General features: G+C 41.1%; 2 protein-coding genes across 2 annotated transcripts in view; one reads left to right on the top strand and one right to left on the bottom strand.

Annotated features, from left to right (window-relative positions):
• The window catches only part of LOC101736137 (U5 small nuclear ribonucleoprotein 200 kDa helicase), a 67,135-nt gene that overhangs the window by 28,545 nt on the left and 23,369 nt on the right, over nucleotides 1-15,221 (bottom strand). The window contains exons 13-24 of the mRNA XM_038019719.2: nucleotides 14,489-14,633; nucleotides 12,516-12,652; nucleotides 11,982-12,088; nucleotides 11,518-11,635; nucleotides 10,708-10,805; nucleotides 9,577-9,739; nucleotides 8,321-8,498; nucleotides 6,180-6,341; nucleotides 5,413-5,548; nucleotides 4,540-4,771; nucleotides 3,212-3,389; nucleotides 2,433-2,539 (exon numbers count right to left, since the gene is read on the bottom strand). Of these exons, the coding sequence (XP_037875647.1) occupies nucleotides 2,433-2,539; nucleotides 3,212-3,389; nucleotides 4,540-4,771; nucleotides 5,413-5,548; nucleotides 6,180-6,341; nucleotides 8,321-8,498; nucleotides 9,577-9,739; nucleotides 10,708-10,805; nucleotides 11,518-11,635; nucleotides 11,982-12,088; nucleotides 12,516-12,652; nucleotides 14,489-14,633 (1,761 nt within the window). The remainder of the gene's footprint in view (nucleotides 1-2,432; nucleotides 2,540-3,211; nucleotides 3,390-4,539; nucleotides 4,772-5,412; nucleotides 5,549-6,179; nucleotides 6,342-8,320; nucleotides 8,499-9,576; nucleotides 9,740-10,707; nucleotides 10,806-11,517; nucleotides 11,636-11,981; nucleotides 12,089-12,515; nucleotides 12,653-14,488; nucleotides 14,634-15,221) is intronic.
• The window catches only part of LOC134201268 (uncharacterized), a 395,935-nt gene continuing 382,098 nt past the window's right edge, over nucleotides 1,385-15,221 (top strand). Inside the window, exon 1 of the mRNA XM_062675776.1 lies at nucleotides 1,385-1,702. The gene's annotated coding sequence lies outside the window, so the exon portion shown is untranslated. The remainder of the gene's footprint in view (nucleotides 1,703-15,221) is intronic.

Genomic DNA, 15,221 nt, shown 5'->3' with positions numbered 1-15,221 from the left:
TTACTTCTTTTTTTGTTACTTTTGTGTGGAAACGTATAAATGGAAAAGAGAGTAACAAAATAGGAAATCATTAGGCTGAGTATATATAATATATTATTATTATTATTTAACTTTCTGTTTAAAATAATTTTATAATAATTATTGCAATTACAACGGCGTCAATTTCTTTGTTTTTTTGTTGTACTATTAGAGATTTGTACTATGAAATAGATTGGGAGTTTTTTGTTAGTATTTTTCTATCAGTTTGATTAGTTTATTTAAAAACAAATGCGGCTTTTCAATATCTGCTTGTTTTAATCTAAAAGTGCGATTATAGTAAAGAGAGAACTACTGCATGATATTCCTTCTGATGTGGTGGGGTAAATTTCAAAATATCTGTTGTTCTGGGTAACGTAAAAAAAGGGTTCTTTTACACTTAACACTTTTTTTTTCCTACCTATGCTGATAGCCTTGAGAGGCTATTTCAGCTTCACCCTAACGTTTGTAGGTGAGCTCACGGGGCTCAACCGGAGATTTGCTAGCACTGACCCTAGCAAGAGCAGTGCTTCGCAGAACCTACCACCGGATCGGAAACGCGACCCACTGAGAAGATCCGGCGAGAAACTCAGTGGTCTATGGGGTTAATTCGCTCGTCGAGCCCTTCGTCGCAAGCGACGGGTTCGACTCTAACCTCTGCTGAAAAAATGAGGCGCTACCGCGAAAGACTTAAAGAAAATCCACAAAAGATGGAGGAGCAGCGAATACGAAACATAGAAAGGATAAAATCTAAATATTTATATAAATCAGTAAGTGAGATGTCAGAAGACGAAAAAAATAAACAAAGACAAAAGTGGCGTGCCTGTGTTTACACCTTGGCCTATCATGGCCTTTTTCTTCGACACATTTTATTAAGGCACCGATATGTTATTCCAGATTCGTCTAATAATCCGCTGCATCTTGTATCAAGTATGAACGCTGTAGAAATAAAAATATTATTACGTTGTCCATTTTTCTGATGCCAAAGATGTGATTAAGATTTATACGATCACTATCCAGCCGATGAATGTGATTATTGCTATTAAAGGTTTTTACTGAATTAGAAACCGTTAGGCCTCCTTTTCATTATGATTAAAAAAGAACTGAAACGATATTTTTGTTACCTACTCGTAAATGTTCCTAAATATTTGAATAGGGTATTTTTTAAACGAAAAATGTTTAAATGTCCTTTGATACTATAGTATATATAGCAGTTCATACTATAATCTACATATATAAATATAATTATAATTATTTTTAACACGGGTCAAAGTTTATTATAATTTGAACTACTTCGAAAACTAGCCTTATAAAATCCTAGTTTGTTACCAATATTCCATTTTTGTTACTGTCCCATAAAAGCGGACACGTATTTCTTTTCAAATTTTTTATTTATTATCTTAAAACCTGCAATTTTTTTAAAAAAAGCAAAAGAAGTGTATTGTTATTTCATTTGTGAACGTATTTAAAAATAAAACAACATCAAAACTTCTTTACTGTGATTTTAAAACAAAGTTGTGGGCAAATGGTAACGTAAAGGATATATTACAACTTATATAAGTAACATTTTGCTATAAATGTTAACAGTTTTTTATAGACACGTAAAATGATGGTTATGTCACCCTATTGAAATGCATAAAAGTTGACGAAATTGATTTGGTGTTTTAATTAACGTAATTGATAGACGGTAACAAAATAAGAATATTTCTCCGCCCTTGGTATATTTCTACACATTTCTCTACTTTATTATATATTAAACCTCAGAACAAACCTCATATTCAAAATCTTTAGACACCTATCTACAAATGAAAACAAAAAAAATGCTTTAGTTTAACATTTTTATTTTAGTACATTATTTTATTGGTGGTGCATTTATTTTGAGAAATGCTCATATTAAATATATGTATGTGTATAATAAAAATCTTACATTTATTTCCATTATCTGGTACCTGTAACACAAGTTCTTTACGAACTTAGCACGGGACCAGTTAACGTGGCGTGATTGTTATTAAATATTTATATTTATTAAAACTTTATTAGCTAAAACACGGTTTACAAAGTTGTTGATAGTTATTTTATAGAACAGCGTGTTTCTACCAGGTCGGCGTGCAAATATTATTCAAAATTATTTACATTAAATTCAGTCAGTAAATATATTAATTAATTAAAATATCAAACAATAAAATAAATTAATTGAATAAGAATTAGTTATTTGTGTCATAAAACGAAAACAAAGAACAGAAAGAAGCGAATTTAAAATTAACTGTATAATAACATCTTAAGGTTAATATTTTTTTCAAGTTCGGTTTAAATCAAAATAATTTGTCTTTTCTTATAGCTTTATAGCTTTTCATGCTTTACTTTCGTCACCCAACATTCAGATTCGTTTAAATATTAAAATATAAAAAAAAACTCACCTCTTCGGGTATCTTCTTAAACTGTCTCAACGGCGACATGGACTGCCACATCCTTCTGTCCACCATCTTGCACAGCGCCAGTGTTTTGTCCACCAGCTGCGCCCAGCCTGCGGGCACACACGGGGTACTATTCTTGAGACTTTATTGTAACTATACTGAGACCTTAAACTTATATCTCAAGGTGGGTGGCACATTTACGTTGTACATGTCTATGGGCTCCAGTAACCACTTTACAACAAGTGAGCTGTGAGCTCGTTCACCCATCTAAGCAATAAAAAATTTTTTTTTGAGATGATCCCATCATCTCGTTTGCACCATCGCACCGCCCGCCACCGGAGTAGAGTTCATCCATACTACCTGGAGCCACTGCGGTCGTCCACAGTGCGTTTCCAAAGATCTATCTCGTCACGGCACCAACTGGCTTTGGAATGAGCTGAAGATTAGCGGTAGGCAGCGGCTTGGCTCTGCCCCTGGCATTGCTGAAGTCCATGGGCGACGGTAACCGCTCACCATCAAGTGGGCCGTATGCTCGTCTGCCTACAAGGGCAATAAAAAAAAAACTACACGCATCATCGTGTGGATACATTCACTCATGATTACATGATTACTGGTCAAACCCTGGTCGATTTACTGGTTTGGTTCCATTTTGGTCCGATCGTTAGCAAACTTCAAAAGGTCATCCATTAGGTCAATCTGAAGATCTCTTGACGATTCCATCGAAATCGGACCAGTCCTTTCGGACCACAGCTACCTCCGGGAGCAGCCGCCGACAGACCCACCTCTGTACAGTACAATCTCGAAGATGGCCCTGAGCAGCCTGCAGGCGGACTGCGTGACGTACACCATGTCCGCCATCAGCGCGAACCCCTCGAGCTTCAGCTGCGAGATGTACGCCTGCAGCAGCACGTTGATCTTCGCCGAGGACTCCTCTATGCTCTCCTTTATAGGGATCGGCACCTGGGGATCGGCAAGGTACATTATTTACTCAAACATTTCATTTAATATCACGTACATTGTTCAAAATGTAAAAAATCAAATAATTGTAATTATCTATATATTAAAAGGTGAAACAAAAACTTTCTACCCCTTTTTCCGAAAATTTCGCGGAAGGAAGATTATGAAATTTCTCACACTTATAGAGAATATAGAGGAGTGCAGAATACTAATATTTTTTAAATTATCCATAAAAAAAATCATTGAAGTAATAAAGAAAACATTACACACACACACACACACACACACACACACACACACGCACGCACGCACGCACGCACGCACGCACGCACGCACGCACGCACGCACGCACGCACACACATATGTATACTCTTTTGTTTATTGTTTGAAGTCTGTGGTCAAATTGAGAATAGATTAATATTGTTTGTCTTTCTTCTTCTTCTTCTTCCGTTCCTGTTCCCGTTATCTGGGGTCAGGCCTCTTCACTCTACGACTCTGATCTGTCCTGGGTTGTCGCTTTTGGCAATTGGGCTTTCTTAAGATCCCTTTCGATGTTTGACCACCAGGTCGATGCCGGGCGGCCTCTATCCCTATTTTGTTCTGGCAAGCTTAATGCGATTTTCACTACATGGTCTCATGATATGGCCATACCATCTAAGGCGATTGATGCGACTTTAAATGTTCCCCCGTATATATTCATTCCGAGCTCTGTCCATCCTGGTCACCTCACTAATATTGTTTGCCTTCATTAATATTTATTTGTATTTGTAGCTTTGGCGAAACCTGTTTTTTTCTACCTATGCTGGATAGCCTTGAGAGACTATATTAGCTTCTCCTTGACGTGTAGGTGAGCTCACGGGGCTCAAACCGGAGTGTTGCAATTATAATTTGCGTAATTACTAGTGGTAGGACCTCTTGTGAGTCCGCATGGGTAGGTACCACTGCCCTGCCTATTTCTGTCGTGAAGCAGTAATGCGTTTCGGTTTGAAGGGTGGGGCAGCCGTTGTAACTATACTGAGACCTTAGAACTTATATCTCAAGGTGTGTGGCGGATTTACGTTGTAGATGTCTATGGGTTCCAGTAACCAATTAACACCAGGTGGGCTGTAAGCTCGTCCACGCATCATAATTTCCAATGAATCATCCCCCTCACCCTCTCCATGAGCTTATGCAGCTCCAGCTTCTCCTCCTCGCGGACGGCGATGTGCTTGAACTCGGCGGAGAGCGAGAACACGCGGAACAGCTCGATCTCGCCGAGCGTCGGCTTCAGCAGCTGGTTGTACGACTGCATCGTCTCGTACGTGCAGTAGAAGTGCGAGGCGATGCGGCCCAGCTCCGTCGGCTGGAAGTGGCCGGACTTCTTCTCGTATTTGATCAGGCCGGCCCTGGGGAACGAACGGCGCACGTATTAGCTGCGGCAGGATGGGCAGGTAGCAAGCAGTACCATCTCAACTCGCGGTCTCGTTAGGGCTGTCACAACACAGTTTTATTTTTATTATCCACGTAGTCAGACATGGACATCAGCAATGTCAGGGGTAACAAACCGCTGCTTGCCGCTTAGCTCATCGCGACCCACCCCGAATTATCAATCAATCTTTCAGTGGGGTTGTCACATGAACATTAACAAAAAGTCAACATGACTCTTCATTTTACCCACCACAACACCCACTCTTTTTTTTCCCCTACCTAAGCTGATAGACTTGAGAGGCTATTTCAGCGTAACCTTAAGAAGTAGGTGAGCTCACGGGGCTCAAGCCTCACGACGTTGCTAACACGAACCCTAGCAAGAGCCGTGCTTCACAGAATCTACCACCGGATCGGAACCGCGACCCACTGAGAAGATCCGGCGAGAAATTCAGTGGGCTGTGTCTGTGGTTTAATTTACTCGTCGAGCCCTAAAAGCACCGTTAATGGATCAGAAGGATCCGTAATGACTTGCCCCACTCGTTCTTCAATCTCATTCAAACATTCGACCTCACGCCCCAAGGCATGAGGCGGCCGTCATGACCCGTTGACGGTAGCTCACTTGTCCAGTAGACTGGCGGCGGTGTGCACCAGGTCGGCACGGTGCAGTTCCAGCAGATTGTCGTCCTGCATCTTCTCCGGGGAGACTCCGTACAGCGCCGGCTGCCTCAGCATGCGGATGTATAGATACGTGTAGCCTGTCCCGGGAATTGAGGAACATTAATGACGCTCAATCTCTTGTGTACATATATCTCGGGGTGATTCGGTTTTAGCGACATTTTTCCAACTTTACATGACAGCCATTTAAAGTTAATAATTTGGAAAAAAAAGCTTCTTCGGCTGTTTAAAAGGAGTGAACATAATTGAATTTCAATTAAAAACATGGTTACTTGAGCCCATAGACGTCTACGACGTAAACGCGCCATCTACCTTGAGATACAAGTTCTAAGGTCTCAAGTATAGTTACAACGGCTGCCCCACCCTTCAAACCGAAACGCATTACTGCTTCACGGCAGAAATAGGTAGGGTGGTGGTACCTACCCGCGCGGATTCACAAGAGGTCCTACCACCAGTAATTACACAAATTATAATTTTGCGGGTATTTGATTTATATTACACGACGTTACTCCTTCACCGTGGAAGTCAATCGTGAACATTTGTTAAGTACAGATTTCATTAGAGAAATGGTACCCACCTGCGGGATTTGAACACCGGTGCAATGCTGCATATGAATATACCAGACGTCTTATCCTTTAGGCCACGACTACAACAACAAAAATATCGCTTAAACCAGATATCCACCCAGTCGCTACGTATGAGCCTACTGACCCAGCCACGTGACGGCGTCCCGGACGCTCTGCACCGAGCCCAGCACGATCTCCGCGTTCAGCATGTCCGGCAACTTGCTCACCAGCTGCGACTCTATGGGCAGCTGCTGGTTCAGCAGCGACAGGTAGTACTGCAGCTCCGAGTGGTTCGTTATCAGGATGCCTGGTGGAGGAACATACGTTACAGATCAATGAGGGAGATGAGTTTTTTTTTCCTACCTAAGCCGAGAGCCTTTTTTTTTTTTTTTATTGCCTTTGTAGGCAGACGGGCATACGGCCCACCTGATGGTGAGTGGTTACCGTCGCCCATGGACTTCAGCAATGCCAGGGGCAGAGCCAAGCCGCTGCCTACCGCTTAATACTCTCCATAAGCCTCGTTTGAAGAAGAACATGTCATAGCGCTCGGGAAACACCGTGGAGGGGAGCTAATTCCATAGCCGGATGGTACGTGGCTTGAGAGGCTATATCAGCGTAACCTTAACTAAACTTAGGCCAACCAGACGAGATAATAAACGTAAACAAGCGGACCGTTACTGAGTTACATTGCGATTGCGAGGAATTATTATCTCTGTCCTTATCACTCGTACGCGCAGTTATGGCGTCAGTTGGTCGACAACAACTGTCGTTGTGTGTTTCGTGGTACAGGAAAGCACTGAGTACCGCAGTTGTCAACATTTGGTCCACCATTTTGTGAACAAGTTCATTCCTGTTTGGATTGCGTTCGAAGTGATACATATTTTTTCGTTTCCGTATTTACTTGGTTTGTTGTTGTTATTATTACGTTTTTGTTAGTTTTATTTTTGATTTTTGCTGTTATTGTGAGTACTTAGTTGTTGATTTTAATTATGGAATCACAGCCTGGCGGCTCTAAAATGAATTCACCACGCAAAAAGCGTCAAAAGGTAAGTTAATTTATTAATTCATTTGTACTTGAACCACTACCATAATTTTGATTTTTAAAGTTCCGTATCAAAAAAGATTCTTTTTTATATAATAAGTAATAAGAAAATAGTCTAAAATTTACTATTCCTCACCATTTTTATTTTATTTACAGCGGACGTATTTTACATCGAATGAAAAAGGAATAGTCGTTAATGTGCACAAATAGTATACGTGAAGCAAACTTGGCCTACAATATCCGTACAAAACACGTATAATGGAGAAAACAGCGAGCATTTTGGGCATCGGTGTCGATTCCGTATATAGAATAATAAAAGAATATGCAACAACTGGGAATGTACAAAGCCCATCAACAACCAAAAAAAGGCTCACATTCTCGGAAAAAGTGGACGAGTTTGATAAACAGGCCATACGAAAGAAAGTTCATAGCTTTAATCTGAAAAGCGACCTATCTACATTAAAAAAAAATCCAACGTGTATCTGTTGATAAATGGCGAAATTGTGTGGATCATGTTATATAAAAGTCGAGGACAATTTTTATAGCAATATTGACAACATGATTGATAATACAATAGATAGTTTTATCATAAACACAGCTGACTCGGACTCTTCCGACGAATCATCTTTGTCTAGTACAGATGACAGCGATTAAAATTCGAACTTTGTAATAATTTATTTAAATAAAAATGTTTTTTACTCCTGAAACTTTGTTTACATTTTTTATCTCGTCTGGTTGGCCTTACTTTAGTAGGTGAGCTCACGCGGCTCAAACCTGGCGACGTTGCTAACACGAACCCTAGCAAGAGCCGTGCTTCGCAGAATCTACCACCGGATCGGAAACGCGACCCACTGACAAGATCCGGCGAGAAACTCAGTGGGCTGTGTCTATGGATTAATTAATTCGCTTGTCGAGCCCTTCGTCGCGAGCGACGGCTTCGGCGAGGACGGTGACCGGTGCTTGAGGTACCTAAAACACCGTTAGTGGATGGGGAGGATCCGAGATGACGTGTTTTGGGCGACGTCGACTATTTACCATTCGGTCTACAGGATCGGGTATGTAGTTTCCAGCGGCCACGACAAGAGGGTTCTCATGTCGTGCCGCCTTCTCAAAGTGGGTTGGTAACGATCGGATCAGAGTTCAATCAAAGGACCAGTAAACCGAACCGGTTTTGACTAGTCCAGTAATAGTCGTCCTGAGTGGATATATCCACACGGTAATGCTTGTAGTATTTCCAAGGTCACCTTCTCCCTTGGTGTCGTACTGCGGTCTCCCGGCGCGGCCTAGCATCTGCAGCACGTCGAGCGCGCCCAGCTCTGTCCAGCGGCCCTTCTCGGGGCAGTACACCTGCGTGCCCTTCACGATGACGGTGTGCGCGGGCAGGTTCACGCCCCACGCTAAGGTCGCCGTCGACACCAGCACCTGTCAACACGAGTATCTTGTTTCTACCACTATACTAGCGACTTTTTGGGCGGGAACGCGATAAGTGAAGTTGTGTGGTTTGTTTTATTTTGTCTATTTAGTGTTTCTTCAGTTTTAAATGTGTAATTGTTTAATATATGTGAAAGTACACAAATGTGGGAAAATGAAACAGAGCAACTCCTCTGGATCCTCCAAAAAGTCAACTGAAAAAGTCTCAGTAAATGACCACCATTTTACTTTCAACCCATATCATCTCATCACATTTCATTTCATGCCATGTTTCACATTAACTGCACTTCATTTCATAGTATCATTTTTCAAAAAAGTTTTCATTAAAATTAAAATATGACTTGACTTAAAGGTCTTAGTTACCAGGTCATAAAATCCCTTAAAAAAAATCTATACTAGCGTTTTTCATTTATGCCTTAGACCAGGGGTTCCCAAACTTATTTTGTCTACTGCCCACTTTGAGAATAAATTATTTTTTAGCGCCTCCATTTTTTCACCTACTTCAAAACTATTATAGCGATAGCTCAGTCGGTGTCTAAGAGTCCTCCTAGATGAAATTACAAATCGCTTCCCGAGCCTCTACACAACGCCCCCCTTTTTTCTGGGTCACTTACCGCCCCCCTTTAGGCCTGCAGTGCCTACGAGGGGGCGTAATCGCCCACTTTGGGAAAGGCTGCCTTAAACGGATGAAACACATGTTAAGTGGTCACCAGAGCCCATGGACATCAACAACGCAACTACCTTGACCGAAGAGTCCTAAGCCTGAATATTTTAGTACAACAGCTCTGCCGCCCTTCAAACCGGAACACATTACGCCTACCGCCATGTGACGCCTACCACCAGCAATCACGCAAATTATAAACATCGATCAAAATTAGCTACCACCACTATCTTGATATTTCTACCGCAAAGCAGTAATCCAGTACTCATAAGTAGCAGTATTCATAATTTCATTCATTCATTCATTCTTCATTATACCAGCACAGCAAACAGGAGAAATTCACACGATTATCTTTTATATACTTATACTAGCAACAAATAAGCGAGGATGCGTCTCGCATCTCCTCACCTGTATGTGCCTATCAGCGAACAGATCCTCGACCAGCGTCCTGTCCACCCTGCTCATGCCGGCGTGATGTATGGCGAAGCTGTACGGCAGCAGCTCCCGCAGCTCAGGGTTCTTGACCTGCTCGGCCTCAGTGCGCAGGACCTCCATACTAGCCGACCCCTCTCTGCTGACGACAGCCCGTATCAATTATACAACACCTTGTATATCGACCGACGTAAAAGCGAGGAAATTTAATAAGTGTTTCAATAAATAAATCAAACCCGCAAAATTATAATTTGCGTAATTACTGATGGTAGGACCTCTTGTGAGTCCGCGCGGGTAGGTACTACCACACTGCCTATTTCTGCCGTGAAGCAGTAATGCGTTTCGGTTTGGAGGGTGGGGCAGCCGTTGTAACTATACTGAGACCTTAGAACTTATATCTCAAGGTGGGAGGCGCATTTACGTTGTAGATGTCTATGGGCTCCGGTAACCACTTAACACCACCACAGCCTAACGCGTTTATCACTGCTCATTAATTTTTCAGCACTTAAGACTGCTGGTCGTGAAACTATGTTGAATCGACTGTACAATTATCAAAATAATGTTTGAAAACTTATACCCGGTACTAGATAATTAATGGTCAAAAGTGCTGACTCTTCGCCTTCAAGTTTCAGGACAAGAAAGCTCGGATTGCCACAACTTTGCTCATGCCATTTTTTGTATTCCATAGTAATTATTGGGTAAATATTTATTTATAATTATCGATCTAAAAATGAAGCATATTATTAAGAGGTCGAGACCGCAAGAAAGACAAAGACAAATTACAAATAATTCAAATAAAAAATCGATGCGAAATCGATTTTATGATAATTCGAAACACCCTCTATGCAGTTCGGTATGTTAATTAACCACCAGTAAATGGGTACGCAAATTATAATTTTGCGGGTTTTCATTTTTATTACACGATGTTATTCCTTCACCGTGGAAGTCAATCGTGAACATTTGCTAAGTACGTGTATTTCGATAGAAAAATCGGTACCCGCCTGCGGGATTCGAACACCGGCGCATCGCTAGATACGAATGCACAGGACGTCTTATCTTTAGGCCATGACGACTTCGCTACGGATTTAATAGAAAAAAATTCCCGACCTCAAAAAGTGTCCAAGCGTGTCCTTCTCGAGGCACATGTCGCGGATCGCGCGCGCCGTCTTCCCGGTCTCCTTGCGCGAGTGGACGAACACTAATATCTGTAATTAATTAAAAATAATTAAAACAAATTTATGTATGTACCATTCGTTCAACAAACGAATTTCGACCTTAATCACTAACAGCTAAGGTTCAAATTCGTTTTGTGTTTTGATTTTGTCTTTTTGATTTTGCCTTTGTATGTTAAACCCAACGTTATAATTAGTCGCTTTTGATTTGATTATCTTTAAAAAAAATGTTTTGGCCTGATCATGTCTTATAAATCGTTCCGCCTGAGCCTGTACGTGCAAGCGAGAGGGCGGAATAAGCATTGACTTGTGATACATTTATCTCTCTTCTCGCGTGACGTCAAAGCTAGCAGTTCGCATATCCTGCCGTTATGACATAAACTATCGTTCGTAAATCGACTTTACAGACAACCAAGGCTTATTTTTTTACTATATGACAGTGACACTTAAATTCCTTTGCCTATTTGTCATCTCACAATTTTTTTGGCTTATTTGGATGGACGAGTTTACAGCCCCCCACCTGGTGTGAACTGCTTACTGGAGCCCATAGACATCTACGACGTAAATGCGCCACCCACCTTGAGATATAAGTTCTAAAGTCTCACTATAGTTACAACGGGTGCCCCGCCCTTCAAACCGAAACGCATTACTGCTTCACGGCAGAAATAGGTGGTGCATACCCGCGCGGACTCACAAAAGGTCCTACCACCAGTCATCCAGGGTGTCGTCTACCGGGTCTACTTACCTGGTTCTTGCCTGCGTGCTCCATCACCTTCTCGTAGACGATGTCGTTCATCACCTGGAACCGCTTGAGAGCCTTCTTCTCCGTCACGCCGATGTACTGCTGCTCGAGGGCCACCGGTCTGTTCCATCAACACTTTATTAGTAATACCTTCCGACGCCAGTAAATATTAACAGCCTCGACTATACCAGCTAAGCGAAGACAGGTAGAAGAGAGAAGCTCAGTGGGCTGTGTATACGGATTAAGTAGCAGGATTAGTGGTGTTTGGACTTGACCTAAAGGTGTTATTTACTAGGTCATAAAAAAAAAGTTGTCCCTATCCGGTAGCTACCCTCCTTTCGCTTAAAAAATAAAACTATGCGTTCAGCATTCATTCGCAGTCTTTCTTACTTCCTAACACGACATCTCCCATCTTTCTCTCACTCAGGCATTCATCCACACCATTACGTTGCGTTACATAGGCCCACCTGAAGGAGTTGTCGAAGTAGAAGAGTCCCTTCTCGGGTCGTACGCGCAGGAAGGTGGCCACGTCCGTGTAGTTAGGCAGCGTGGCGGATAGGCCCACGAGCCGCACCTGCGGGCGCACACGCAATATTAGCTCGCGCCGAATTAAATGCGATTTATCTTTTTTCTTTATGGTATTCTAAAATCTAAATTTAGAGTTTAAATGTTTATATAGTAATAAAATGCAATAATCTCTCCCTGGAACACGCTGCGACGGATGTGTGGAGACGTAGCCCACGGAGGATTGACGATAGGGTAGTGGTGGTGGTAGTAGTAGTATTAGTAGTACTAATAGAGGTAGTGGGAGTGGTGGTGGGGGTAGTGATGGTAGTGATGGTAGTGGTGGTAGTAGTAGTAGTAACGGTGGTGGTAGCAGTAGTGGTTGTGGTGGTAGTAGTAGTTGTAATAGAGGAGGTGGTAGTAGTAGTAGTACTGGTGATGGTAGTAGTAGTGCGATAGTGGTAGTAATAATAGTAATGGTAGTAGTAACACGTTACCTCCTCCCGAGTCTGCTCGACCGTCCGCAGGGTCCGCGCCACCAGCGCCTCCAGCACGGGCCCGCGCTCGTCGTGCAACAAGTGGACCTCGTCTATGATTATAAGCCGGACCAGGTTCGTGAAGGAGCGCTCACCGCCTGCGCAGACAAACAGAGTGTCAATAACGACCGCGCGTGTTTTGTCTACGCGAGTGACATTATTATTATTACTGACAGCGGATGAGCTGACATTATAGGAAATGACAGATGTCTATACTGCAACTCGAATGATATTTGTGACATAAACCCATAGACCTATATAGTAGGGACACGACATATTGTTCTATACGTACAATTGCTTATATAAATAGCACCCATTTTGAAGGCACACACATAAACATATATCTATCTCGTTCTTACTCAGCACTTTAACTCGCAGGAAAACAATATAACAGTATTTCAGTGCGTACATAAAATGAAACATGAATATACGTAAATATCTCCGTCTCCGTCTAATGAGGCCGAAAATCCGCCATGTTTAGCGCGCCAAATGTCATTGTCACGTCAGTTCGGCCGTCTGTTTTGGGTTGTACATTATTTATTGACTTTGATATCGATTTAATATGATTGATTATATAAAATTTCATAATTTATCATGCTTAAAACATACAAAAATAATAATTAAAACGTATTTTATAGGATCTCAAGAAAGTCGATGCCCTAAAACTATTATCTATATGTATTTAAATTCATTATGGAGCCCTCATCCGAAAAATCCATTTTTCGGTCGGAATCTATTGATCATGACACTAATCATAAATACCACTTTAAAATATGTCATCAAAACATATTTAGACATTCTGTTTAGATATTTCGGGAAAAAGGCTACCGACAAAATCTCTTCGGAACTATTTAAATAAAATAGTTTTATTCCGCAGTGAGTAAAACACTATTGTAAATTTGTTAAATATTTAATAATTAAGTGATTTTAGAGAGGAAGTCACAAGGAATGACGTTTTTAATAATGAATAAATGTTCTGTAGGTGTTTTTTTTTCACGCGGTCCCTTGATAAGTTTAAAATTTGAATCACTCTCAAGTGAAAGTGATTCAAATGGTGCGGCGCACCTTCCTTGGGGTGCGCTGCGGTAGTGTTTTACGGACTTTGGAGTCAGCAAAACAATTAAAATAGATTGTAATAGTCTAAGAAAAACACGTACTCAAAATACGATAACATTTAGCATGCTAGAAATGGGCTGATGGCTTTGAACTACGCCATATCTTTATGTTTTGCGACAAACGACAACTTTATAAAATCAGTGTAGCAACTTTTAAAAATCATCATATCGTTTACTTGGCAAATTCGAAGGACGAACTTGTCTTAGATTTCACCCATCTAAATCATATCATATTTGCACATAACAATATACCTACTTACTTCCCATTAAAGTATAAATTCTACAAATAAATAATACTCAACAATATTTAAAATAAAATGAGCCAAGAACGTTTATCGATAAAACCTGATAACATTGAAATCTTTTGTACAGCACTAAAGCCGCCATGTTTTGTGGCCAGATGACGTCACACTGGCACGAAATTTTGGTTGACGTTTCATTTCCATAGGTTTCCTACTTCATTGCATAAACCATGTTCCCAATTCAATATGCATCGTTTAGTTTTCGCGAGTGATATGTGTGATATCTATATATTAATACGTGAAGCAAAAACTTTGTATCCCTTTTTACGAAAATTGCGCGGACGGAGCAGTATGAACATTTCCACACTTATAGAGAATATAGAGAATATATAGAAGTGCACAATGCTAATATATATTTTTCTCCTACCTACGCCGAAAGTTCGGTTTTCCGCCCGCTGTACAGGGAAGAAAGTGTTAAGTGTAAGAGCCAAATCGGTCCAGCCGTTCTCGAGTTTTAGCGAGACTAACGAACAACAATTCATTTTATATATATATATAGATATATGGATATGCTAACCCTTCCTGGTGATGATGTCCCACTTCTCCGGAGTGCACACGATGAGCTGCGTGGCCTCGATCTGCTCCCTCGTGAGCTGGTGGTCGCCGGTCAACTCGGAGACCTTCATGTTGTAAGCGGACAGACGCTTGCTGAAGTTGCCCACCTGAAATTTTATATTTTAACAACATATTTTTATCATTATTTTTCTAATGAGTGTAGGTATCAACAAAAATCTCTTTACTTAGTGAAAAAGTATTATTCAGGATTTCGTATTTCTTAAAATTATTCATTGTATTTTTATTCAATTAATTTAATCAATTACTAATTTCAACACGTTGTCAACTATTGCACTGTCGATTGCATCTATAATTGAGGTGACATGTATTACGAACTTATTGTCAATTTGTCAATTGTTTTTTTTTTTTTGTTTTTTTTTTGTATTGATGATCAATTTGTTGGAGCATCTAAATAAATAAATATTTTTTTTTTTTTTTTTTATTGCCTTTGTAGGCAGACGGGCATACGGCCCACCTGATGGTGAGTGGTTACCGTCGCCCATGGACTTCAGCAATGCCAGGGGCAGAGCCAAGCCGCTGCCTACCGTAAACGAGAATATCAAAGGAATCCTGAATTTCAAAGGAACTAGTAAAGTCCAGAAAGCTCGAGAAGTACAACGACATCTATTGTTAGATAGCGGTAACACACATCAAAGCTACTCGACTTGCCCAGAATGTTCTCGATAATTCTAGAG

This window comes from Bombyx mori, chromosome 24 (genome assembly GCF_030269925.1).
Source record: "Bombyx mori chromosome 24, ASM3026992v2".
NCBI classification, from domain to species: Eukaryota; Metazoa; Arthropoda; class Insecta; order Lepidoptera; family Bombycidae; genus Bombyx; species Bombyx mori.
Note: the sequence above shows the minus strand (reverse complement) of the source record. Positions and strands in the feature narration are given on the sequence as shown.